Source organism: Argopecten irradians, chromosome 5 (assembly GCF_041381155.1).
Source record: "Argopecten irradians isolate NY chromosome 5, Ai_NY, whole genome shotgun sequence".
In the NCBI taxonomy this organism is placed as follows: Eukaryota; Metazoa; Mollusca; class Bivalvia; order Pectinida; family Pectinidae; genus Argopecten; species Argopecten irradians.
The window spans coordinates 6556070-6581889 of NC_091138.1; the positions used below are offsets into that span (position 1 = coordinate 6556070).

Below are 25820 nucleotides of genomic sequence, written 5' to 3' on the forward strand. Positions count from 1 at the left end.
GTTCTCGCAACACGAATAGAATATTATGTTATTGTATTGGGGTATGAAGTACAATTGGGTCTGTGATGTTACAAAAGAGAAATATTTTATTTGTGTGTTATGATAATACGATATGACATAGCAGAAGAAAACTAAAACGGTTACAATACTATTATGTTGGTCAGTAAATTAGAAATAATATATCAAATGTTAACGATAATTCGTCTCCTAATTACAGGAAATGAAACATGAAAAATATCCCAATAAATATCTACTACCTGATGACGTTGTCGTAGCATCTTCCTTCAAAAAGGCATTATAATAAAGTACCTTTTCACATTTTGACATATCCTATTAATTATTATGTCAAAGCGTTATAATGACCATCACAGCTTTGGATAGCCGATCATCCACGGAGAGTTTTCCTTTCAATCTAAGTGAATTGTGAACCAATACTTTTTACTTCACACATGTTAAGAGCATATCACCATTGCCTTTGATAACACAGAAATCCAACAGAATTAGCCCACGATTCAATCCTATGGTCCATCGGTTTATAACTCCAACGACGGGTTAATACATCCATTTAACGTCTTGTTACCGTCGGTATCACTCTCCATGTTATGGATAGTATCATTCACTTTATCCGAAGTGTCAGATTCTTGAAATCCGGCGTTAGAAAACGCCTGTATGGAATCTCTGTGCATATTTCCATTATACTTACTGATCACAGATTGTTTTGTCTCCGATATGTTAAGACTCCTGGCAGAATCACTCCTTCTGTCCTTATGTTTGGTAAATATTCCGTTGATGAGGTCTTTCAGACCCTTTCGGAAGTTTTCGTTCATCCCTCCGTACATCATCGGGTTTATAGCACTGTTACCATACAGCAGCGATACTGCCGCAAAATTCAACGGCTCAAACCAATCTGGTAACTGTAACAAAAAAGCCATGTCGTAACTATAACAAACCAAGGCATAGTTATTATCTTATTTGATGAACGATATCTGGATATATATCAGTGTAGAACATAATATATTGATAAATGTGTACTAGATGATCAGCTCTTCTTAGTTTTTTATTCAGAATCAGATTCATTCTTCCTTTAATTTCTCATCCTATTTTGATAATGTTGTTAATTTTATCATCGTTTTATTACGTCATCATATCTTGACATTTCAGTGGATTTACACATATTTGGCATAGTTGGGAAATTACTATTTCTTTGCTCAAGTAAACAAGTAAAACACATGATGATCAGATCTGATATTCCTCTTTTCTCACTGGTCAAAAATTCGATTATCAATTTTAAACGACCAATTGTCAAAGACGTAAAAATTAAGTCATCTGTTTCAAGAATACATACACCAATGTGTCCAGACAATTTATTGATACATTGTGAAAATGGAAAAAAATAAACCGGTATTGAAGTAATATTTAAACAATAACATATTTGACCTTGCAGGAGAGTTAATATTTAAACAATAACATATTTGACCTTGCTGGACAATTAATATTTACACAATAACATATCTGACCTTGCTGTTGAGTTACCATTTGAACTTACTGTTGAGTAACCATTGAAACAATAACATATTTGACCTTACTGTTGAGAAACCATTGAAACAATAACAATATTTGGCCTTGCTGTTGAGTTACCATTGAAACAATAACATATTTGACCTATTGAGTTACCATTTAAACAACAACATATTTGACCTTACTGTTGACTTACCATTTAAACAACAACATATTTGACCTTACTGTGGAGTTACCATTTAAACAATAACATATTTGACCTTACTGTGGAGTTACCATTTAAACAATAACATATTTGACCTTACCGTTGAGTTACCATTTAAACAATAACATATATTTACCTTACTGTTGAGTTACCATTTAAACAATAACATATTTGACCTTACTGTTGAGTTACCATTTAAACAATAACATATTTGACCTTACTGTTGAGTTACCATTTAAACAATAACATATTCACCTTACTGTTGAGTTACCATTTAAACAATAACATATTTGACCTTACTGTTGAGTTACCATTTAAACAACAACATATTTGACCTTACTGTTGACTTACCATTTAAACAACAACATATTTGACCTTACTGTGGAGTTACCATTTAAACAATAACATATTTGACCTTGCTGTTGAGTTACCATTTAAACAATAACATATTTACCTTACTGTTGAGTTACCATTTAAACAATAACATATTTGACCTTACTGTTGATTTTTGTTTTTTTTGCTGTTTTTTTTTCACTCAGAGCAGCAGAGAATCAATTAACCACCAGCTAACAGCAAATTTTTTTTTTTAAACTGAATTTTATCTATTCTACTTCAACACATACACCTACACAATATACAATATACAACATATTTTTAACTAATGCATACAGTACACACTATATACTGTATATACATACATACATACATACATACATACATACATACATACATACATACATACATACATACATACATACATACATACATACATACATACATACATACATACATACATACATACAAACACAGCTAAATAAGACGTTTCTAATTGGTATTTGGCAACTAAATTTACAAGCTCCACAATCTTGTTGATTTGAAGATTTAGAATTGGAAGTAAGAGGCATAGGCTACTGGAATAATAAAAACTTGATATACACGAAATTTATTCACTGCATCCATTAATGGTATAGGTATAACAATTACAATTTGTTCCGAGTCTATTAATGTAGAACAAGTTAAATATTGATAGTATTCCCAGATATTAGATTGTGGATTGGATGGGAGCTCTAATGTGCGTGGTAGTCTGTTTTGAATATCTAAGAGTGTTTGTCGAAGTTGAGATGGTGTGATAGTGCTTGGTGAAAGGTGATTTAATGAGAGCATGTTGAGTTGAAGTTTTAGGTTTTGAATGTGAATTATTGCATTTTCAAGAATAAGCCTAACATGTGAAATAAAGGTAGATACATGAGCAAATGTCATGGTGAAATAATAATTATTTGATACGGCTCTGTGTAAGTAATTCGTACCGGTAAGAACAGTTTCTTTAAATTTACGAAAAGAATCTACAAGTGAATTTATTTTCTGGCGATTAGCCTCAACATCAAATCGTGTGGCGTTTAAAATAGATAAGTTTGCTTCCAAAACATGTTTAATTTTTTGTTGATTTCTCGAAATGGTATTGATATGTGTCTTTATAGATGAAAGATCACTTTCGGATGTGGTGCCAAAAAGAAAACTAAGTGCACTACCTACAAAGGGAGAGAATAGATCGCTTTGTGATATGGTAAAGATTTAAAATCAGCAAGGGTTGATAGCAAGTTGTCGTGTTCTGTGGTAAAGAGATCTAACTGTTTTTGTAATTGTGAAAATATAATGGGTACTTCAGGTCGTTATTTTTTGGTGTGGTGTGGTTGACAGAATTTTGTATTAAGGTAGATGCTGTGTTGATATCATCAAAGATAACATTGATGAACCTGTGGTAGTCATTGAAATTTATGGCATATGATATCAACCATTTGGATTTTGTAGAAGTTATGGTATCAGTTTCTTTGAATACAACATTTTCATTAATTTTAATTGCTATTACTATGGTAAGTTAAGCAAGAAAGAAGATAAACAGTTCTCATTGCGAATTTATCTATTTTACTGTAAAAAAAACAAAAGTAAACTTAGTTAAAAACATATTATATCAATAACAATGAGAATAAGGGGCCAAAAACTGTGTATAATAGTATAATTTGAAAGACATGTTCAATTTGTAATATAATTTGAGCAATTGCATATCTATGAGATTTTTAAACATAAAGTTTGCCTCGTCCGTCAATGTATGTTTGTGTATTTTCGCTATCTTTGTACAGCCTGGGGATGTAATTTTGTATCTGACTGGTGTGGAGGTGTGAACATACCTTTTTTTCCATGCAGAAGTCAATGGAAGTAATGTTTGTGCTGTTCTAGGTTTGCCTTTTTAATATATATGTTTCTGTGACTATCTGAAGTTTCAATAGTGGGGAACAGGTTTCATCAACTGATGAATTGTCACGTTGATGATTGGTGAGCGGGGAGTTTACAGCAATTTGTGGGTTGTTTATTTTCGAACTTGTGTTATTTGTGCGGGAGGGACGTGGATATGGTGTGTGGATGAGGAATGTCCATTTGTCTGTGTCCACTTGTCCCGCTTCCCTCGAAATCAACGCTGGTAGGGCGGAACAAGCATAATGTTGCTTTGCGAGAGTAGGACAGAACTGTCTACTTATTGGTTTGTGGGATAAACCCATTCAAGTATTGCTGCATGTTAAATGTTTCTGCGTGTGATTATGAAGTATGGTGGAAGCCTCCTAGCTGGATTTTAATTGATAAATGTGGGAGGGAGATTGTTTGTTCTATGATGGCGATAAGTGTGGTGTGTCCATTTATTAGGTTCAAGTTTGGTGATGCGTTGGTGATTTTCGCAAGTAGACTGCGTCATTTACCTTAAATGATGTTTCTTGTAAAGTGTTGTTTAGCTTGTTCTGTGCGTTTTAGTTTTTGCTGCTTTGAGATTTTTTAAAAAACAACTCCTTGTTATTTGTGACGTGTTGATCATTGAATAAGTGTTTGTGAAAATCTTCACCTAGGTATTTCCTACGTGGTATTCAAAAGTGTGTCAAGAGAAGGCAATACTGGGTCTCTGTGATATAAAAGATAGAAAGGACTGAATTTTGAGGTTTCATTGACATGAAATACTCATGCTAGCTAATGCATGAGGTATGTTTTCATCCCAGGTCATTTGAAGTTTCGAAGTAGAAGTTTTGATAAAATTCCATTTAGAGTTCTGTGGCTTCTTTCCACCATGGAATTACCTGTGGGGTTGTAAAAACTAGTAGTTTGTGATGTGATTGATGTTTAGATAAGTCAAGACAGACATCCTTTACAATTTTGTTTACAAATTCCTTTCCATTGTCAGAGACAATATGTAGAGGGCACCCAAAACGTGGGAAAAATTTCACACAATTGTGTGATGTGGCCCTGAGATATCCATTCTGCACTTTTGCAAAGGGAAATGCTGGTGTATCTGTTTCTTGTTGGGAACTTGTGGTGTAAAATGTGGCTGATCTGTCGACATGGGAGACAAGCTTATGATGTATTTGTTCTAGGTGTTTGAAAATGTTTGGGCCAATAGTATTTTCTTTTGATTGCCTGATAAGTCCTATCTATACCTTGATGACCTGTACGATCATGATATTGTGTAATGACAGCTTTTGTCAAATGTTCTGGTATGTAAAGTCTGAGTTCTGCTTCTGAGTCTGGTTTTGTTATGTAATATACTATGTCAATCACATAATATGAATTGACGTGTTTGTTTGTCTTCTCCTTCCTTCTTGTATTTTTGTTTTGATATGGAGAATGTATTAAAGTCTTTAGATTGTTCATGGGCCATGTTATAGTTTTTAAAATGTATGACTGTCAATGTCTGGAATATCCTCAGTGGGCATTCTGAAATCTGAAAACTGTTTAGTGTTTTGAAAGTATTGGTAAATTCAGAGCATTGACCTGAAATGTGTTGTCAGAGATATCAACAACGTGTTCGTCATTTTCATCATTGCTATCACTAATAGTATCTGTGTCAGGAAGTCTAGATAGCAATGTCAGCATAATAAATATTCTTACCGCCTTTGATGTATTCAATGTTTGCATTGTACGACACATGAACGACAGGGGCCCAATAATAGAACTTTAACGATTCTTGACAAAACGTAGTTTAAGCAAAGCCTATATGAGGGTTTGTTATCAATTTTGATATAGAATAAAATGTAGCACCGCAACCATTGCAGAAGTTAATGAATGAAAAGTGTTGTTAAGGAGTGGCATAGATGAATAAGCATAGCCTCCCTTTTTTTTACACCTGTAGGACCACGGGCTCTATGTATATTTGGTTTAAGTTTGTGGTATAAAAAAGTAGATATGTATTTTCTCGATTTGTTTATCTCGCAGGGGATTTATATCTGATTTCATCTCCAGTATCACGAAGTTTGTGAAAGGACAAGCACCGTATACATGTGATCAGGAATCATCTCTGTGGTATAAAGGTATAGTGTTTATGTGGATATACATCATTTACAACGTGAGTAGAGAAGGAACAACTAGACAAACTCTCTTTTTAAAAAGTTAAATGCTTGTTTGGGCATTCTGATGTCCAAAGAAAAACTTTGCATACTTTTTAGTAAGATTGATCAAAGGAGAGCCGCAATAGCTGTGAAAAATTGGGAATAAAAAACCTTCGATAGTAACTACAAAGCTGAGATATGAATGACCGACCACTGTTTCACACTGTTGGATGTTTCATCGATTTTATTGCTTCAACCTTAATTGTTAACTGTTATTTAAACCTACAAACTCCTTGTCGATTTGATATTGAAATCCCAAATAATTGGTTTCATGTTTAAAGACGGGAACATTATTTTCAACTTGAAGCGGGAAAGGAGTGTTTATGCTTCCGAAGCCTTGAAAAAATTTCAATTCATGAATAGGGAACAACTGTGGTCCCTTGGGGGGGTCTTCTATGACTTAAGAGGACAATTAATAGATGTCATCAAGTAATAAGCTAACAACGGGGCGAATTGGCCTGTCGCAGCAAAACACATGCAAAAAAACCGTATAACAGTTATTCGAAAGAGGGAGAGCGCTGTCTGTGATGAACGAGGCGCCAACCTGGGGACACCTGCGGCGTGGGTGGGGGGCCTTTGTCAATCAGAGTCCGAGACGCCGGCACGCAGCAAGCCGCTCCACCCCACCGGGCTGCCGTCAACAAGACGTTCACCCACTCTTTTACCCACTCATCAACGCACCCCCGAACAGCCCGGATGCCCGGCGAGCCCGCAGATCCTATCCTCTCGTATCTTCTGGCTATTAAGGGAGTACATGCCAGTAACCCGCTTATAAGATCAATGGAAGTGAACATACATACTCTTTTCCTAGTCTTTTAGCCAAAATCGCATCCAATGAACAGGAAGTGGTAAAGAATTTTGTTTTGTGATCAGGCGTTTCAGCTTCCTGTAGATCTATACAAACTCTAAAGACTCACTAACCTAATTCATTCCTTTTTGGACCTAACAACACAATGGAAAACTTTCCAAGGAGAACTAGAAGGTGGATATAATAACCTATTGCTGTCTAAAACATGGTCGTCCAATAGCGTTTTCTGATAATTTTTCTCTTGTTGGTTGTAGCATTAGGAGTACGATAAGGACGATAGATTTATCATGGGTGAACTTGTTACCTGTGTCCGATAGTCCCAAGTTTGAACAAAGTCCGTGCGAGTGAGATCTGTGTCTTTTATCAGCAAAAAATAACTATGTTCTGTCCTTCCAAATTAGTTTGTGTCATCAAATTCTTATGAGTGCTTGGTGTGTCAAGATGTTCAAGTGAAATTTGTGATTGTTCTTGTTTGGATTCTTTTGAACTATTGTCTGATATGACAGATGATATCTCATTATCATGTGTTTCTGTAATCTTAGCGATTGCACAACCCCTGTGTAATATGATTGTTCTTTGTGAAGAATTGACAATCGTGAGAGGAAGTTTTGCTTTGTAATCAGAAATGGTACAAACTGATTCAAGTACTTGTATGTCTGGTTCATATGGTGCTGATGTAGAATGATTGTGTTCTATGTGAAATAGTTTAGATCCATGCAGTTGTCTGTAATGGGGAAGTTTACCTGTACACACTGTGCTAGATTGAGGTGGTAAAACAACTTTTTGTGGTAGACGGACAATAGACGATACAAAATAATCATCGATGATCGGTACTAGGATGTTCCTAACTTTTAAAGCATGTTTATCAAAATGAAGACTAACTCCTTCTTTAACAAACCAATCTCTGCCTAAAATGAAGTTTCTAGACATGTCCTTTGATACGCAAAAAGTGTGTGAAAATTTAACTCCACGAATTGTGAAATTTAAGGATATTTTCCCCGAGACATCAAGCTTGTTACCATTTACAGATTTCAAGTAAACAGAACTTCTTTGAATAGAATGTGTAAGATGTAATTGTTCAATAACTCTGTAATGAACGAGGCTCAAATCAGCACCGCTATCTAAAAGACTCCGATATTTTTGTTTACTGATTTTAATCTGACATGAATTAGGAGTACTGCCTACAGTATTAATTGTATAAGACAACCGATTTGATTGTGACCCGATATCTGCCTCACGAAACCGAGCCTTAATTAGTTTCCCTGGGGGTAGGATTTGTTGAACTGGCGTGACCTACCATGCTGTGAGTGATAGCTTTGACCAGGTGAATATGTGTAATTTTGGACGTGACCCCTAGGGCGATGGTATTGAGATATGTTTTGACTGGAATTGTATACATGTTGTCGACCTGGGTTAGATAATAAATGGTCGACCCGGAGGGTGGTGTGTATTGCTATGTCGATATGGGTTTTGGTGTGGACTGTGTTCATAAGGTTGTGGATTAGAATTTGTGTATTCCCTTGGATAATGACGTGTATGGTGATATCCGTCGTTGTATTGGGATGTATGGTAGTGGTTGTTAGGATATTGGTGTGGTCGACTCTTTGTAGTGTTTGAATGTGTTTTATTGTGATCATAGGTAAATGCATTAATTGATTTTAATCGTGCGGCGTCAATTTCCATTGGTTCTTCTTCTCTAATTGGCTGATTATGTGTAAATGGTGTGGTTTGTGTAAAGTTTGTTGATGGTGTTTGTGGTGTGATGGACGGTCTTGACAACGAATGTCAAATTGATGACGAATGTTCATTTCGCGCATTGCACAATTTACTGCCCTATCAAAACTAGTAAATTCCCCCCGCATCACTTTCAATCGAATATCTGGGAGTTCTAAACCATCCTCAAAAAATCTTACTAACTGTTGTTCAACAATAGGAGAATCTAGGTTATGCCCCTCATATACTTTCTCAGCTAAGGAAAGGATACGTTGTGCAAATAATTGCACTGGTTCGTTAGGCCTTTGTGTGATTTGTTTTAATAGCGCAAAAGCATGGGACGCACCCTGAATGTCGCCAAAACAACGAGTAAGTTGGTTTTTTAATTCTGTCCAATTTGGAGTTTCGAGACCTTTTATGTAACGTTGGATGAATTCACAAACGGGACCTGTGGAGGATTGTAGCGCTAGTAAATGTTTTTTTGTTGTGGTTGCCAGTTATATGTGCCTGTTTATCAATGTCCCGCATCCATTGTTCAAATTGGGAGCGGTCCCCACTAAAACGTTTTCCTGCACACCAAGAATTGTCTGCAAGGATTAATTTATTAGTTGTGTTTTCTAACAATTTAAGTCTCTGAGACTGATTATGAATTAAATTTGTGACACTTGTGGCGTTGGCCGTTAATAGCTCAATAGCGTAGGTTGTGGGTGTGTGTTGTGGTTCTTCAGACTGTTCAGTTGACATTGTTAATGTGTGTTGTGTGATGTATAAAATTGATACGTAAATGCGAAATTAACGAAAAAAAAAATTCTAGGTGGACAAACTAACAGCAAATGTTCACAAAAAATGGATCAAGAATGCAAAATCCACATACCTGTAAACCGGTGATCAGCAATTAGCGGTAGTACTTTCGATGTGGCCAAGGCAACCCAGATCCTAAATCCTGGTCACAGCACCAATGAAATGTAGAAGTTCTGTAGTTTGTTGTATTTTCTGTAGTGGTGTGTATATGTAGGACTCAAACACGTGTTGGTAGCTTCTGGTGTTTATTCGTGGAGTCCTTAAGAGCGACTCCGTTACCTTGTGAAATCTTAGTTTATATAGAGATACATGGACATTCAACATCAATCAGTTTTATAATAAATGTCAGAGTACATATCCTTCTTAAGTAATCTGACAACTTCTTGTCACGAATACGCACTTAAGTAATAGTGTATCGAAATCTGTTGACTTGGTCATGATAGCTACAAGGCATATACATATAACCGTCTATAACCGTCTGGTTACTGCGACCTGATGCCTAAGGCTATATGTGTACCTATAGTAGCCTAAGTGTGTTCATTGAATTATACATAAAGTTAATTTTCTAAATATTTAACATTTCCATATAATGGCACATTACAACGTTGTACTGACTGGTTCACTAACAATAACAACGTTGTACTGACTGGTTCACTAACAATTACAATGTTGTACTGACTGGTTCACTAACAATTACAATGTTGTATTGACTGATTCACTAACAATTACAACGTTGTACTGACTGGTTCACTAACAATTACAATGTTTGTACTGACTGGTTCACTAACAATTACAATGTTGTACTGACTGGTTCACTAACAATTACAACGTTGTACTGACTGGTTCACTAACAATTACAATGTTGTATTGACTGATTCACTAACAATTAAAACGTTGTACTGACTGGTTCACTAACAATTACAACGTTGTACTGACTGGTTCACTAACAATTACAACGTTGTACTGACTGGTTCACTAACAATTACAACGTTGTACTGACTGGTTCACTAACAATAACAACGTTGTACTGACTGGTTCACTAACAATTACAATGTTGTACTGACTGGTTCACTAACAATTACAACGTTGTATCGACTGATTCACTAACAATTACAACGTTGTACTGACTGGTTCACTAACAATTACAATGTTGTACTGACTGGTTCACTTACAATTACAATGTTGTACTGACTGGTTCACTAACAATTACAACGTTGTACTGACTGGTTCACTAACAATTACAATGTTGTATTGACTGATTCACTAACAATTAAAACGTTGTACTGACTGGTTCACTAACAATTACAACGTTGTACTGACTGGTTCACTAACAATTACAACGTTGTACTGACTGGTTCACTAACAATAACAACGTTGTACTGACTGGTTCACTAACAATTACAATGTTGTACTGACTGGTTCACTAACAATTACAACGTTGTATTGACTGATTCACTAACAATTACAACGTTGTACTGACTGGTTCACTAACAATTACAACGTTGTACTGACTGGTTCACTAACAATTACAATGTTGTACTGACTGGTTCACTAACAATTACAACGTTATACTGACTGGTTCACTAACAATTACAATGTTGTATTGACTGATTCACTAACAATTAAAACGTTGTACTGACTGGTTCACTAACAATTACAACGTTGTATTGACTGGTTCACTAACAATTACAACGTTGTACTGACTGGTTCACTAACAATTACAATGTTGTATTGACTGGTTCACTAACAATTACAATGTTGTACTGACTGGTTCACTAACAATTACAACGTTGTACTGACTGGTTCACTAACAATTACAACGTTGTACTGACTGGTTCACTAACAATTACAACGTTGTACTGACTGGTTCACTAACAATTACAATGTTGTACTGACTGGTTCACTAACAATTACAACGTTGTACTGACTGGTTCACTAACAATTACAACGTTACCACAAGTAGCTCCTCTATCAAGTATTTCAGTTGTTACAAGCAAGAATAACAGAAATGAGAAACCAGCAGCTAAATTCAAAACACAATTTAATTATATATACAATATTATACAGAGATGGTTTACAATGTCTAAAGTAATTGGTGGTGGTACAAGAGTAGTACGATGATTTATAGTGTTACTTATCTGTATGCGAATGTCCTGGTATAATCCTTGATCCTTCCAGGTTTCAAATTAACAATAATCACAAATCCACGAGGAAAATGAATGTCCACAGATGATTTGTAAAGTTCCAGGCAATATGAATAAATCCACACAAAGTGTTGTAATAATCCACAGATAAAGTCACAATAGCTCTCCCAATAGAATCTAATATGGCACTGTACAAATCTTGATATGTCTCATTACAGTTCTCATTACAGTTCTCATTACAGTTCTGATTAGCCTTGGACAGTTGGAGTATATATAGCTAAACCCTAATTCAAGAATATTGGAGAACCTTCTACTTCTAGAAATATCTAACTAAAAACAGTAAACAAATAAACACACAGAACTTTCTGGAAATAGATCATTCTAGATCTCTACTTATAATCAACGTGTTTACAAACATATTTGTTTATACATGATAATATTCTAGAAAGTTCTATAACCTAGATTAATGATATGACCTTTATAGGATGTATTGATAATAAAGCTATAGGAGTTATCTCCCTTATCTCATAACTACATGTATTTAGTGTCATACATAACACAGTGTTTTCTGTTAGTTGAAACAGTTATTTCATTGGTACATTCACCTTCAAACAACTGGTCTCATCTCATGGGAGGAATCTTATTCCTAATATTGAAACATTCACTGAAATTAAACTGTTGACCTTCCAGCTTAAAGAAAATCTATCAGCGATATTTTACTGATATGTACACATGCAATATTTCCTAACCTGAGTTTTAGACCTTCGAGATTCACTTAACATTTACCAGAAATTCTAGTCAAATTCACGTCAAAATTTCTTAATTTTCAAATCTTCAGAATAGCAACTTTGTCTCTTAAATTTTCCCTGTAATAGGGAAAGATAATGGTGAAATAATTCGAAATCACAAAGATATACTTGAAGAAATAAGTCGTTACTGAAACAAGATATTACCAAGATAATGTATCAGTGTGTGCCTTAACTAAACTTATAACGGAGGCATACTTCACAGAAAAAATCTACTAGTCAGCAAAGGTAACTTTTAAATTTATAAATTAGACAATGATTGGAATAAATGGAATAGCTTAATCAATTTGTAACCCTGGTTCAATAATTTTAAAAAGGAATATTATCAACCAGTTAACTATTATCAAAAATTACATACGCATGTTATATTAGTTGCATTTTCTGAGATCATTCTTACCATCTCTCTCTCTCTCTTTTTTTTTTCTTTTTTTGTCTACCTTCTTTATCTATCCATTAAACAACCGCTTTCCCTCTTCTTTAAAAAAAAACCATCACAGTATTTTCTTTTAAAAAATAGCTGAATGATATCTTATCACTTAACCTCAACATAACATATATATAATGTATGTCACGTTTATATCGTATATTAGACTGACTATGAAAGAATATAAAAGTATGTATGAGTCAAGATTATGAATATGTGGATGAAAGAGATTAATTATGATGACAAATTAAAAAATATACAAATCTGCTGTCTACAAATAGTAATGTTTGTGCCAGTAAGGCGACACTGAAATTGAAGGTGAATGGGTGATATGTATGACAATTAGAAGCACAAACCAGGGAGATTGAAAATAGGTGATGAAAGAATGAGATGAATGATGTATAATATTTACTTCATAATGATTAAGATACAACGCGTTGTTTTTAAAAATAAAAAGATAAAAAAATGAAATAAAAATTCAGGTCAAAATCTTTAATGTGAAATTCTAGTTAATTTTAAGTCATTTTCATGTCAAGAAATATTGACCTGAATTTCGGGTCAGCAATTCTTGACCTGCATTTCTGTTCAATTTGTAATACGTAATGAAGCAATAATAAAAAGAACGCCCCTATTAATATGTGTTATATGCACTTATATAAATCAAATGAAATATGTACATTAGCTGAACCAACACCAACCACTAAAAACAAAAAAATACCGTTCCGGTGAGAAGCAAGGCTAAAATGACTTTTCTGTCCACGTGACTGCCAATCATAACATTACCTCCACGAATATCTCGTGCGACTGCCAAAACCCTGCATGTGGTGTGTTGCGTTTATGAAGTGCAATATGCGTGTTCTGGGATTCTGTAGTATATTTATGTTGTTTCTTCTTTTAGAACGAAAGTCTTGGCCTTTATATAGTACTGCCGAATACGTTATACTGACAACGGGCGAACCAGTCGTCCCACGAGCGAAACTATCATTATCTTCGTGAACAGATCATATTCTGCTCTTAGAAATGAGTTTTCACTACTCAGTTTTTGATATGTTCAGGTGCAAAACAAACAAAAATATCAGCATTGATTGCTCTGAACACATGGTTCTCAAGTGAGTGTGTAAAGAATCAGGCAATGTTGTAGTCACAGTATTGTTATATGGTGATCATTAACACATTAAGATGATTGGTGTCTGGTGACGTAATGTGTCAGCATGTGTACACTACAATTCCTGTTGGACAGATGGCATCCACGCTTAAACATAAAAATGAAAGTTTTACTGTTATATCGTCCACAGGCTATGTCCTCTTTTTTATTAGCTTGCCTATTCGAAGAATAGGGGGAGCTAATGTTGTCACCCCGGCGTCGGCGTCGGCGTCAGCGTTGGCGTCCCATTTCACGTTAAAGTTTTTGAGCAAATTTCTGTTTCGTCAATTGTTAAAGCTTAAGTCATCATAAATGTTTATGATTTTATTTTCCTAATGTGTATGGATGTTGAACGTGATAATACAACCAATTTGGGGCCTTTAGGGGTGTTTTGAGTCTGTTAAAGGGCCACTACCTTTCCGAAACGGCTTTTAATTTTTAAAATAGGAATGTGAAACGAGATCAATAATTTTGTAGAGTCGCAGAAGTTATTAACTATACTGTTTAATTAGAATAAATAAAATGTTAATTTTCATAACGCGGGTCGTTTTATGTTTCCCGCCGTCGTCCTAAATGCCGCGCGGTAGTTGACTATCACTGCGCCAGACGGCAAAACAGCGAAATGAATTTCCACTGTTATCGTACATTAGACATATATCTTGCATATGTTGGTGTTGTAACCTCATCTTAAGCCATTTGTTATAATTTCTTTTGTTATTAATGTTTTTAAAACCTATAAATTTTGCTCCGGAAAGGTAGTGGCCCTTTAATTTGTCATATTTCCATGTTAAAGTTTTTGAGCAAGTTTCTATTTTGTCAATTGTTTAAGCTTAAGTCATCATAAATGTTTATGATTTTATTTTCCTAGTGTATATGGATGCTGAATGTGATAATACAACCAATTTGGGGCCCTTTAGGGGGGTTTGAGTCTGTTACTTTGTCATATTTCCACGTCAAAATGATATAGACTGAGGGCACTGCTTGATATTTTTAAATAGTAAATACTTGAACATCAACTTCTTCTGAATAGGCGAGCTTTGCTGTTCTCCAACAGCTCTTGTTTTTATTAACAAGACTTATTTAAACAAAAACAAACGCACAAACAAACTATTGACGCTACAGATCCACCCTTTATCTACAATGACAAGTTTACTACTCATCATCCGCCGGTAATTAATACATTTTTTTTAATTTTTAATAACATTAATTAATACTGATAATGCAATAACAAATCAAAACCAAACATATTGATAAGAAGTTGTTATGAATGCAATCAATGACTCAATCATTGTATCATACAACACAAACAAATACAAAGTAATTTTGTCTACCTTCACGTAATGTGTCTAGTTAGGGTAGGGGTGAACATCAAAGTTTGTTTAGTTACATTTACGTCCTAGTAACAGCTAGGGCTGTGTATACGATGTGTTGTCTTTTTGTATAGTGGAACTATTGCCTTTTTTATAGTGCTATATCACTGAAGCATACCACCAAAGATACCAAGCGACATATCCCATCCTGTATGAACGTCCATGTGCGTAAAAATGGTCGCCGCCTGTATTGATGACGTCACTGTCTAGTGCGTGTGAGCTGTCTTTTTCCTACCCCGGTAAAATAAAGTAACCATGTCAAATATAGGAAGATATACTGACATCGGGCAAACCAGTCGTCCTACTCCCTGTATGCTGTTCGCTAAGCTGGAGCAGAAACTACCACTTTTATAGACTTTGGTGTCAATGGAAACGTTCAGAAGAACGCAGTTAGGAAGAACAGAAAAGATAAGATCCTAAATTTAGTCGGCTTTTTCGATGTGATAGGGGCAGTAGGTAAAATTCTAACGCCCTACCAGGGCCAGGGTGCACGTCAAATAGCAGAAGTACAGTATTATATCGTACTGTATTATATCTATAAAACATCTCTTTTTAAAAACTGTAAATAATCGATGATCATGACCAGAAGGCTAACTAGTATGAAAACAGAAGAGCAAGATACACAGTTGCACACCAGTTCCAACAGAAATGTTGGTTGGCTAATTTGTTGGTGTCCTAGTTTGTTTGATTAATCAGCGTCCTAACAGCTATGGTCATGTAAAGACGGCCTTCCATGTATGCGGTGTGTTGCGTGTATGTTGTGCGAGGTTACGTGTGAATGTCTGTATATTATGGGAAGCTGCGGTATGTTCGTGTTGCGTTTTTTTGCAATAATGGAAACTCATGCCTTTTTTATAGTGCTATATCACTGAAACATACCGCAAGAGACACCGGATTACACACCCGACCCGATCACATTATACTGACATCGGGCGAACTAGTCGTCCCACTCCTTTTATGCTGAATGCTAAGAAGGAGCAGAAAATAAAACTTTAATAAACTATGGTGTTTCTCAATCAGGAGACAGAACTCATATCCTCCTCACAGGGGCGATCAGCCATCTTGGATTTTGATAGGTTAAGGTTGTTACCGCTATTTCTCAGAAAGCACCGAATGGATCTTTCTCAAATTTTATATGTAGGCTTCTAGAGAACCTGAGTTATGCATATTGCATTTTTGAATCGATCCGTCAACAAGATGTCGGTCCAGCAGCCATCTGGTATTTCGATACTTGAAGATTGTTCCAGTTTTTTTCTCAGAAAGTACTGAAGGAATATGACTCAACTTTCATTTGTAGGTTTCCCTAGGACCCTATTATTGAATATTGCATTTTGGGACCGAGCTGTTGACAAGATAGCCGACAGGCATATATTTTGTACTTCGATAGTTTATCAATCTCATTATCATATATTTTTGTTTTTGGTTTTTACACTACGCTGAAAACTCGACTTTTTTGCAAACCATTTCAACAGTTTCTATTGTAACATTGTGACCCACACCTCGCTAGATTCCGCCTTCGGCCTCTCCTCGTGGAAGGTTTTATCCTTATACATGTTATATTTTCTATAGTGTTAATTCTACATCATGTGACACGATGTTTTTCCCATATCTTATTAAAGAGAGACAACTCTTTCATTTCCCAACATTGTCTAAAACTTCCGACACCTGTAGGGTCAGGTATCGGTGTTACCATCGAATACTTTACTAAAACATGCATGGGAACTGTCAACAATACATATGTACATAAAACGAAAAAAATCGAATTTGGCTGATATATTTTGTTGTATAAGAGAATTATATTATCTAACATTCAAGTATGTCATTATCAAGAAACATAACAACATTGTGCCAAACATAAAACAAAGTTAATGTGTTTTATTAAACAGACACTAATGGGTTATATATGGGCAAAATGATTGAAAAATTAGAACAATCGGTCAAATAAAGATATATACGAATTGACCACCTGGAAAAAGTTAGAATTCCAGAACAATTAAATTTGAATGTCCTACAATTTAGATGATATGGAAGACAAATTTCCTGTTTTTATTCTAAAACGCCAATGCTGCTCTGATATTAGATATACACGTTTAAAACAACTTGTGGTTTAAATAATTACAGCTATCTGAAGTTCAGAATAACAAAAATACACTTCGAAAGAAATAACTTAAACAATACCTAACGGGGGACAACTCGAACATATTTAAGACTAGTCCGCTAAACCTGCCTATATCATTAGGCTTTTTTAATTTTTTTTTGCCTAATATATACTAGGCAAAAAAAAAATTAAAAAAGCCTAATAATATAGGCAGGTTTAGCAGACTAATTTTTGACATTTGTGAAAAGAGCTCCCGAAACTATAACATTTAGGAATAATATACTGTAAAAATACCTTGATGTTATTTGGTTGTAGTTTTTAACTTAAAGTATTTCTTATTGTTATATTTTATTTACTATTATGTTTACTTGTGACCCTGTAATACCTGGCGTTATATGAAGCCTGGCTAAAAAAATATTCATTGCACTCACACGGATTTAATTTATACAGTTGTAGTTGACACCACATGAACCAACTATGATGTATACTTGACAGTGCATAATTGCATATTGTATATGATAAAAGCATTGGAACAAGTGTGTATATTATGCATAACTAGGATAATTGATGTACATCTCTAGCGAAACAAGACGATAGATATACAAAAGCATGTTATCGTTCCTTTGAAGTTCATACAGTACACAAGAACCAGACATAATACAATGTATGTTAGGCACAAAGACAAGACATTCCTACCAAGGTACCAACAGGTACAGTTCGGCCCTAAAGTGTTAATGCATGGTAATATTCGTGTGAAACAGAGATGTATAGAATCTAGGACAGACCAGTTGACCTTTAGATAAGATAACATTGACTGGGTACAGCGTGGTACTCAGGTGATAATTACACAGGTGATGAGAATTAGGTACATACAGGTACATTGTTAACTAACATGTACAGTATGGACGATTGGTGTTATAGATATTTGTACGTTTGTCCCGAATACTTCAAAACTATTTCGTAACTAGGATACTAGGGTGATAATGTATTTTATTAATCAATGTTGGTGTCTTTTGAAATAAAAAGAAAAAAAATAAACTGTATCTAAAAAAGACGATAATTTCAACCTTTTAATAAAACTGTTTTCAATGGCTTGTGATGTGCATTCGAAGATATTATACACGTGGTCTTTCCATGAACACTGAGCTTACCTTCGACCAAAATAAACAATGATCTTCAGAAAAATCTCTGAAATCGTTTTGGAAAATTGATCCATAAGCAATTTAGAATGCTTCAGCTTAAGTGATCAAAGGGGCATAATTAGCAAGGACAGGAAAACCAGAAAACTGGACTGTCACGTAATAATATACATCAGTAGTGTTAAGATTGTTAAATATAAGTAACTATTACACTTCACGTAATATCAAATGTCAATTTTCATTGATCTGGAAAAGAAATATATGAAAATTGCTGTTCGATTGTTTGTGACGTTAGGCGACTAAAATTATGAAAACATCAGCAATTTACTACTGAATAATTAGTAAAAAATAAAATAAATAAATAAAAACAAGGTTGATGTATCTGCCAAAATGGAGTAGCTGCTATGGGCCTAGCTATATGATCAAGATTTGGTTTATATATGAAATGATGCACATACGAAGATTTTACTTCGGTTATAGTTGTCTAACAAGATCCAATATCAGCTATCTTTTAACAACCGGAAAAACAGAAAACGAAAATTGAGAACGAAAAACCAATCAAACTGAGTGTCATCGGCGAACGTGATGTAATCGGTGATGATCTAGACCATGACAGATAGTGACAGAGGTGTAACTAATGGTTAACAGTGGTAGAAATCAATATCAAATCAACATTACCACCTCACCTCACCTCACCCTAGCAACATTACCACCTCACCTCACCTCACCCTAGCAACATTACCCCTCCCCGTATCTCCCCCCCCCAAACATTACCACCTCCCCTCATCTCCTCAAACAACATAACCCCCTCCCCTCATCTCCTCAAACAACATAACCCCCTCCCCTCATCTCCCCCAAAACATTGCCACCTCCCCTCATCTCCTCAAACAACATAACCCCCTCCCCTCATCTCCTCAAACAACATAACCCCCTCCCCTCATCTCCCCCAAAACATTGCCACCTCCCCTCATCTCCTCCCACAACATTGCCACCTCCCCTCATCTCCTCAAACAACATTACCCCTCCCCGTATCTCCCCAAAAACATTGCCACCTCTCCTCATCTCCTCCAACAACATTAACCCCTCCCCTCATCTCCTCCAACAACATTACATTACCCCCTCCTCTCACCTCTATCCAATAACATTACCCCCCTATCAGCCCCCCTCCCCCCAACAACAGTACCTCTTCCTCTCAACTACCCCCAACAATATTGCCCCCTCCTCTCACCTCTCTCCAACAACATTTCCCCCTCCCCTCACCCCCACACCCCCTTACAACAAAATTACTCCTCCCTTCACATCCCGCAAGGTCGCTTCATTCCGATGTTATATTTTAGAACAAATGAATTGACACCGTTGGGAATAATACATACATATTCACAACATTTTAGTGCGGTAACGATCCATGACATATGTTTCAACAGCACCAAAGTTAACCAATGTGAAAAGGAGAAAGGCATCGCTTGCTTTACACATATAGTATTGGCAGTCGTTTAAAAGAGAAATCAATTTAAAGGTTGTGTTTATGTATTATGAACAAATAGCTCTGTAAAGGCAAGGGTGGAAACTTTGTTATTTACTAATATCAAATGATGTATCCGGATTATTAAAGATATTTTGATTTGGAGGCAAGTATTGTTTGCTGTCAGCAAAAGCACATTATTTTCCTACCTATGTCGCATGCATCTTGGCTAGTTGTCTCTAGTCCATGGTTTGTCAGTAATTAATGTCTGGAATGAAGATTGAAAGTCGTAATAGAGTCCATTTGAATCCTCTGCCGAGGAACTAATGGAATTCAATCAAACAGGAGATGCAAAAAGCAGTTTTGGGGCATTTGGTGTGTAAAGTATTGTTGATGGACGGCGAATCCATCTTCAGAGTATTGACAGGATTTAATTGTTTAATTGCATGTCCTATTAAATACACTGACAATGGTAATTACCTGTTCGAGGCATGACTGGAAAATTGGGTAAGACTGTGATGAGATGGTAATTTGATTAAACGCTGAAGTCGGAAACTAAAACTGAAGCATCAATCTTTTTGACATGAGTTGCACGACATGAGAAATGGGTGGCGTTTTTATTCTGGGATTTGATACATGTATGTAAATTGTAATCGTTGTCAATCATCGACCGTTACAGGAGGCTTAAAGTTCTTGGAGAAAAAGGACTCATAATTATTGATATAGATTGTTTGAATGATATTTTTGGAATAGAGGAATCGTCATTCTTTGAACAGAGTATCCGTTGTTGTTTAATGTTGGGCTCACATATCTTTAAACAGAGGATTCACCTTTCTTGGAAAAATGTCCGTCGGTGCTCGCCATTCCTTGAGCAGAAGGCCCGTCGTTCCTGAAATAGATGGGTTGTAATGTTTAAATAGAAGAAATGTCATTTGTTGAGTAGAAAGGTGATAAAATGTTCATTGAATAGGTGAATCCCCATTCCTTCATGAAAACGAAGGCTTGACATTATCGGAAAAAAGAGTAATCATTATACCTGGAAATAAAGGTTTTGCAACAATTGGAATAGTGGGATTCCTTCTCAAGACGACTTATTTTGGAAGGAGGCTGGTCGTTGTGGGAATAGAGAGTGGCTAGATTTCCATGGAATAATGGACCAATCATTCTTGAAAGAGGAGGGTTCGCATTTCTTGAACAAAAAAAAAAAAAAAAAAAACGTTTAAAAAAGGCTTCGTCATCCCTGGAAGACCACCTGTTTTGAATGAAATTGTTCGCCATAAGTGGAATATACGAATCTCTTTTCTTAGAATAGATTCTATAGAGAGTTGGCATATCTTGAAAAAGAAGGTTCGACTTTCTTACAATATATGACTTGCCATTTTTGGACTGCGTGACTTACCCCTTTTTAATTAGAGGGTTTGTGTTTTTCTAAGATTACATGAATCTTTTATCTTGGAAAAGAAAATCCTTCTTTCTTGTAATGGAAAGCTCGATTTAAAAAAAAATGGAAACATGTTAAATTTTCTCACCATACGTATAGCTTCAGTTCACGGATAGAAATACTCATAACTTGATAGGAAAGTGTTCGAAAAAAGGTTCTTGCTTTTCATTTAATAAATTAAAAGATTGACCCGGCGTGCAAAGTGCAAAAATAAAGTCAAACGTATGCTGAGTATAGATCTCCAGAACTATATACCGACTTGTCCACGTTTATATCTGTGTTCTCTGTATGACCGCCAGGTGTTGTTGTGCTTTTGTGTGTTCCATATTAGATAAAATTGCACTTAGACACAATATAATATATAGTTAGGTACATGTAGTTGTGCTTTTGTGTGTTCCATATTAGATAAAATTGCACTTAGACACATTAATATATTGTTAGGTACAGTAGTGTGCTTTTTTGTTCCTTTAGATAAAATGCACTTAGACATATATATGTTAGGTACACGTAGTTGTGCTTTTGTGTGTTCCATTTAGATAAAATTGCACTTAGACACAATATAATATATGTTAGGTACAGTAGTTGTGCTTTTGTGTGTTCCATGTTAGATAAAATTGCACTTAGACACAATATAATATATGTTAGGTACAGTAGTTGTGCTTTTGTGTGTTCCATGTTAGATAAAATTGCACTTAGACACAATATAATATTGTTAGGTACACGTAGTTGTGCTTTTGTGTGTTCCATGTTAGATAAAATTGCACTTAGACACAATATAATAAGTTAGGTACACGTAGTTGTGCTTTTGTGTGTTCCATGTTAGATAAAATTGCACTTAGACACAATATAATATATTGTTAGGTACACGTAGTTACAAGCGCATCATTAGACCGTTTTGGTGTTTTATGGTTGATTAAAACATACATGAGTCTAGTGTAACAAAGATATTACAGATTCCATCTAAATGCCAACGGTTTTTGATACTGAAAAATGTGCAAACGGGATCAGAAATAAAATGCTTTTTATGGTTTTACCGTACAATAAGACTATTACTGGAGAGCAATCCACGGCACTTCTGATGTTTCTCATGAGTAAGTGTACATACGTTGTAATGCAAATTGTTTCTTTAGATATTTTACTTCCAGCAGAGTGATAAACCCTGTAAGAATGTCGGCTATTTGTGTTAAAATCTGGTAGTAAAGTTAGTTAATCATCTTGTCAGATTAATGGTAATCACATGGAATGGATTCCCAATACACAATTATAACGATCTATAAATACATATAGAATATAGAGGGGTTGATCAGACCACTACAATAAGTATGCTAACCATACATACTGTTTGATAGCGTGCTGTTAATTTAGGAAATATTTCTCTAACCTAATTATCTGATCGTGTATTTTTAGGTATTTCTGTTTGTACGGGACAATGTATCGGACATGTATTCGGTGATTCTGATATTCAGTTCGTTCCAAACATAAATGTGCGATAGTATAACAGGATATCTGAGTGTAAGGAAATGGCTCTATTCCAACTATCAATGTGATATTTTAACCTTTAAACTAAGACTTCGTATGCACGTAAGTGTAATTTGCTGGTTCGGTGTGCAAGCAACATTCATAACATGTTACTTCTCATTGGATTGCTCTGGCCACCAGACGATGGTATTCTGCAGCTGTGACGGCCCACCTGACCGGGAATGAGATTTATGAAAATAATAAAAAGGACAAAAACTCCTTGAGCGTCGGTCTATTGTACTTACCACACAGATTGGAAACTCTGTATTGCAGCTGCAGATGTGGTCAACAGGAATAATAACAATGTCTACTTTATTGATATTTATAATCTTTCATTATGTCCGCACCAAGCTGTCGTTATTAAAGAAAGCGTCATAATAAAACCCAATTCTGTATTAAAACACCAGAAGTGTTATCCATTCGAGTAGACTCAAGAATAAAAACAGGTGGTCTTATAAAAAGCGGAATAAAAGCTTGGCGGACTGTTGACCACGGGAAAGCTCGAGCAGGCGGACTGTTGACCACGGGATGGCTAAAGCAACTTTGATAAATCCTATGCTATAAAATTGGAAGATACAATATGTCGTCGGACGTCAGTTGTAGGGTATTGTATACAAAAAGACAGTCAGAGTAGACTTCATTAAATCAATTCATTTGTAGAAAAAAAGAGATGCCACAGAACCTATACCTGTGTAGTTCCCGGCCGTGCCATCATCATTTCATGTTTACCTCCTGGTCTAGTTCCCGTACACAGTCTCCGATTTCTCTCGGGGATTAAAGGTTGTCCAGACCAATGCCAAATATAATTGGAAATAGATTGGGCATTTACATTATTATAGACCCTGTTTACAAACCCACAAATCACTCTCCTTCACGGCAATAACATTTCTTTTATTTAATTGTCCCAGTGTCATTAGAAGTAAATGGTATCAACTAGTGGTCGCAGAGCAGCTAGCAACCACTAACTGTGTGACAAAATGTAAAAATATCAGAGATAATAAGCACTTTGGAATTTTTTGCTTTACTTGAAATACATTTTTATTAGCTTTTTTTCACAGTATGAAAAGATAACTACAAAAGAAACATCTCTTTCACTCTCATTTTCTCACTTATAATATTTAGTATATTTTGAATGACTTGATTTCAGTCACCAGTAGACATTTAAAAAAAGGTTTTGGTTTTATTTAGAATATTACATTTTTTTATCGAAAATACTGAATTGCATTTGACAAATTGTAGCGTATCTACAAAAGCATACCATAGAATTATCTATGTCATATTTTTGCTAACGGTGCAATTAGACATCGGCAACCATCACAATTCAGACATCGGCAACCATCACAACTCAGACATCAGCAAACACCACAATTCAGACATCAACAACCATCAAAATTCAGACATCAACAACCATCAAAATTCAGACATCAACAACCATCACAATTCAGACATCAACAACCATCACAATTCAGACATCAACAACCATCACAATTCAGACATCAACAACCATTAAAATTCAGACATCGGCAACCATCAAAATTCAGACATCAACAACCATCAAAATTCAGACATCAACAGCCATCAAAATTCAGACATCAACAACCATCACAATTCAGACATCATCAACCATTACATTTCAGACATCAGCAAACACCACAATTCAGACATCAACAACCATCACAATTCAGACATCAACAACCATCACAATTCAGACATCAACAACCATCACAATTCAGACATCAACAACCATCAAAATTCAGACATCAACAACCACCACAGTTCAGAAATCAGAAACCACCACAATTCAGACAACAACAACCATCACAATTCAGACAACAACAACCATCATAATTCAGACATCAGCAACCATCACAATTCAGACATCAACAACCACCACAATTCAGACATCAACAACCATCAAAATTCAGACATCAACAACCACCACAGTTCAGAAATCAGAAACCACCACAATTCAGACAACAACAACCATCATAATTCAGACATCAGCAACCATCACAATTCAGACACCAACAACCACCACAATTCAGACATCAACAACCACCACAATTCAGACATCGGCAACCATCACAACGTGTTACAGGTCCAATTTCAGGACCCTATGCCTTCCATCTGAAAATTTAAGGATTTTTGGCCCATATGACCTTGAATGAAGGTCAAGGTCAAGCATATTATTAACTTGGTAGGCATTTATATCAGCATGCTACATACCTAATATTAGGTCTCTCGGTCTTCTAGAACTTGAGCAGAAGATTTTTTAATGATTTTTTTTATCTCGAAAAATTGCTCTTTTAAACTTTGACCCTTATTCCAATCATAAGTTGACTTTTTACAGAAAAGTGTTACATTAGTTATTTGCTCCATTTTTTTATTTTAATAACATATCCAAAACAGAAAGAAATGCGTCAAGCCGTCAACGAGATATTGACATAAGTTTAAAACCGGAAGTGAGGTCATATCGGCCATATTGAATGTCCGACCAACATAAAAATCCTGCTGTCTCACCATCAACTCATGCCCTACAATATGGTGACATGAACATTGATATATATCTTGCCATTTCGGAGATCCTTTGTATACAAGTTTCTTTGCAGAATAATAATAAAAAAAAACATAACAAAAAAACCCAGGTCTTTTCACCCATATGTGAAAAGCCGTAAGTATGCATGAATAATGAAAAATAGATAAATATAATAGGTTCGTTGATCCAAGCCTAATTCGTCAGTTACGCTCCATGTTCGTCATTTATCCACCTTTCAGTTACCCACTAAATGTCAATTTTGTGGTGGC

At 35.5% G+C, this 25820-nt stretch overlaps 1 protein-coding gene across 1 annotated transcript; it reads left to right on the plus strand.

Annotated features, from left to right (window-relative positions):
• Window positions 1-6622: 6622 nt before the first annotated feature.
• Window positions 6623-25183, plus strand: LOC138324235 (uncharacterized). The gene is made up of 2 exons (XM_069269312.1): window positions 6623-6907; window positions 24317-25183. The coding sequence occupies exons 1-2, from the start codon at window positions 6623-6625 to the stop codon at window positions 25181-25183; spliced, it is 1152 nt and encodes a 383-aa protein (XP_069125413.1).
• Window positions 25184-25820: the final 637 nt, after the last annotated feature.

Coding starts and splice junctions, on each gene's coding strand:
- LOC138324235 (XM_069269312.1), top strand. CDS start 6,623: ATGCAAAAAAACCGTATAACAGTTATTCGAAAGAGGGAGAGCGCTGTC. Junction 6,908..24,316: donor TATTAAGGGAGTACATGCCA/GTAACCCGCTTA, acceptor CGGTGCAATTAG/ACATCGGCAACCATCACAAT.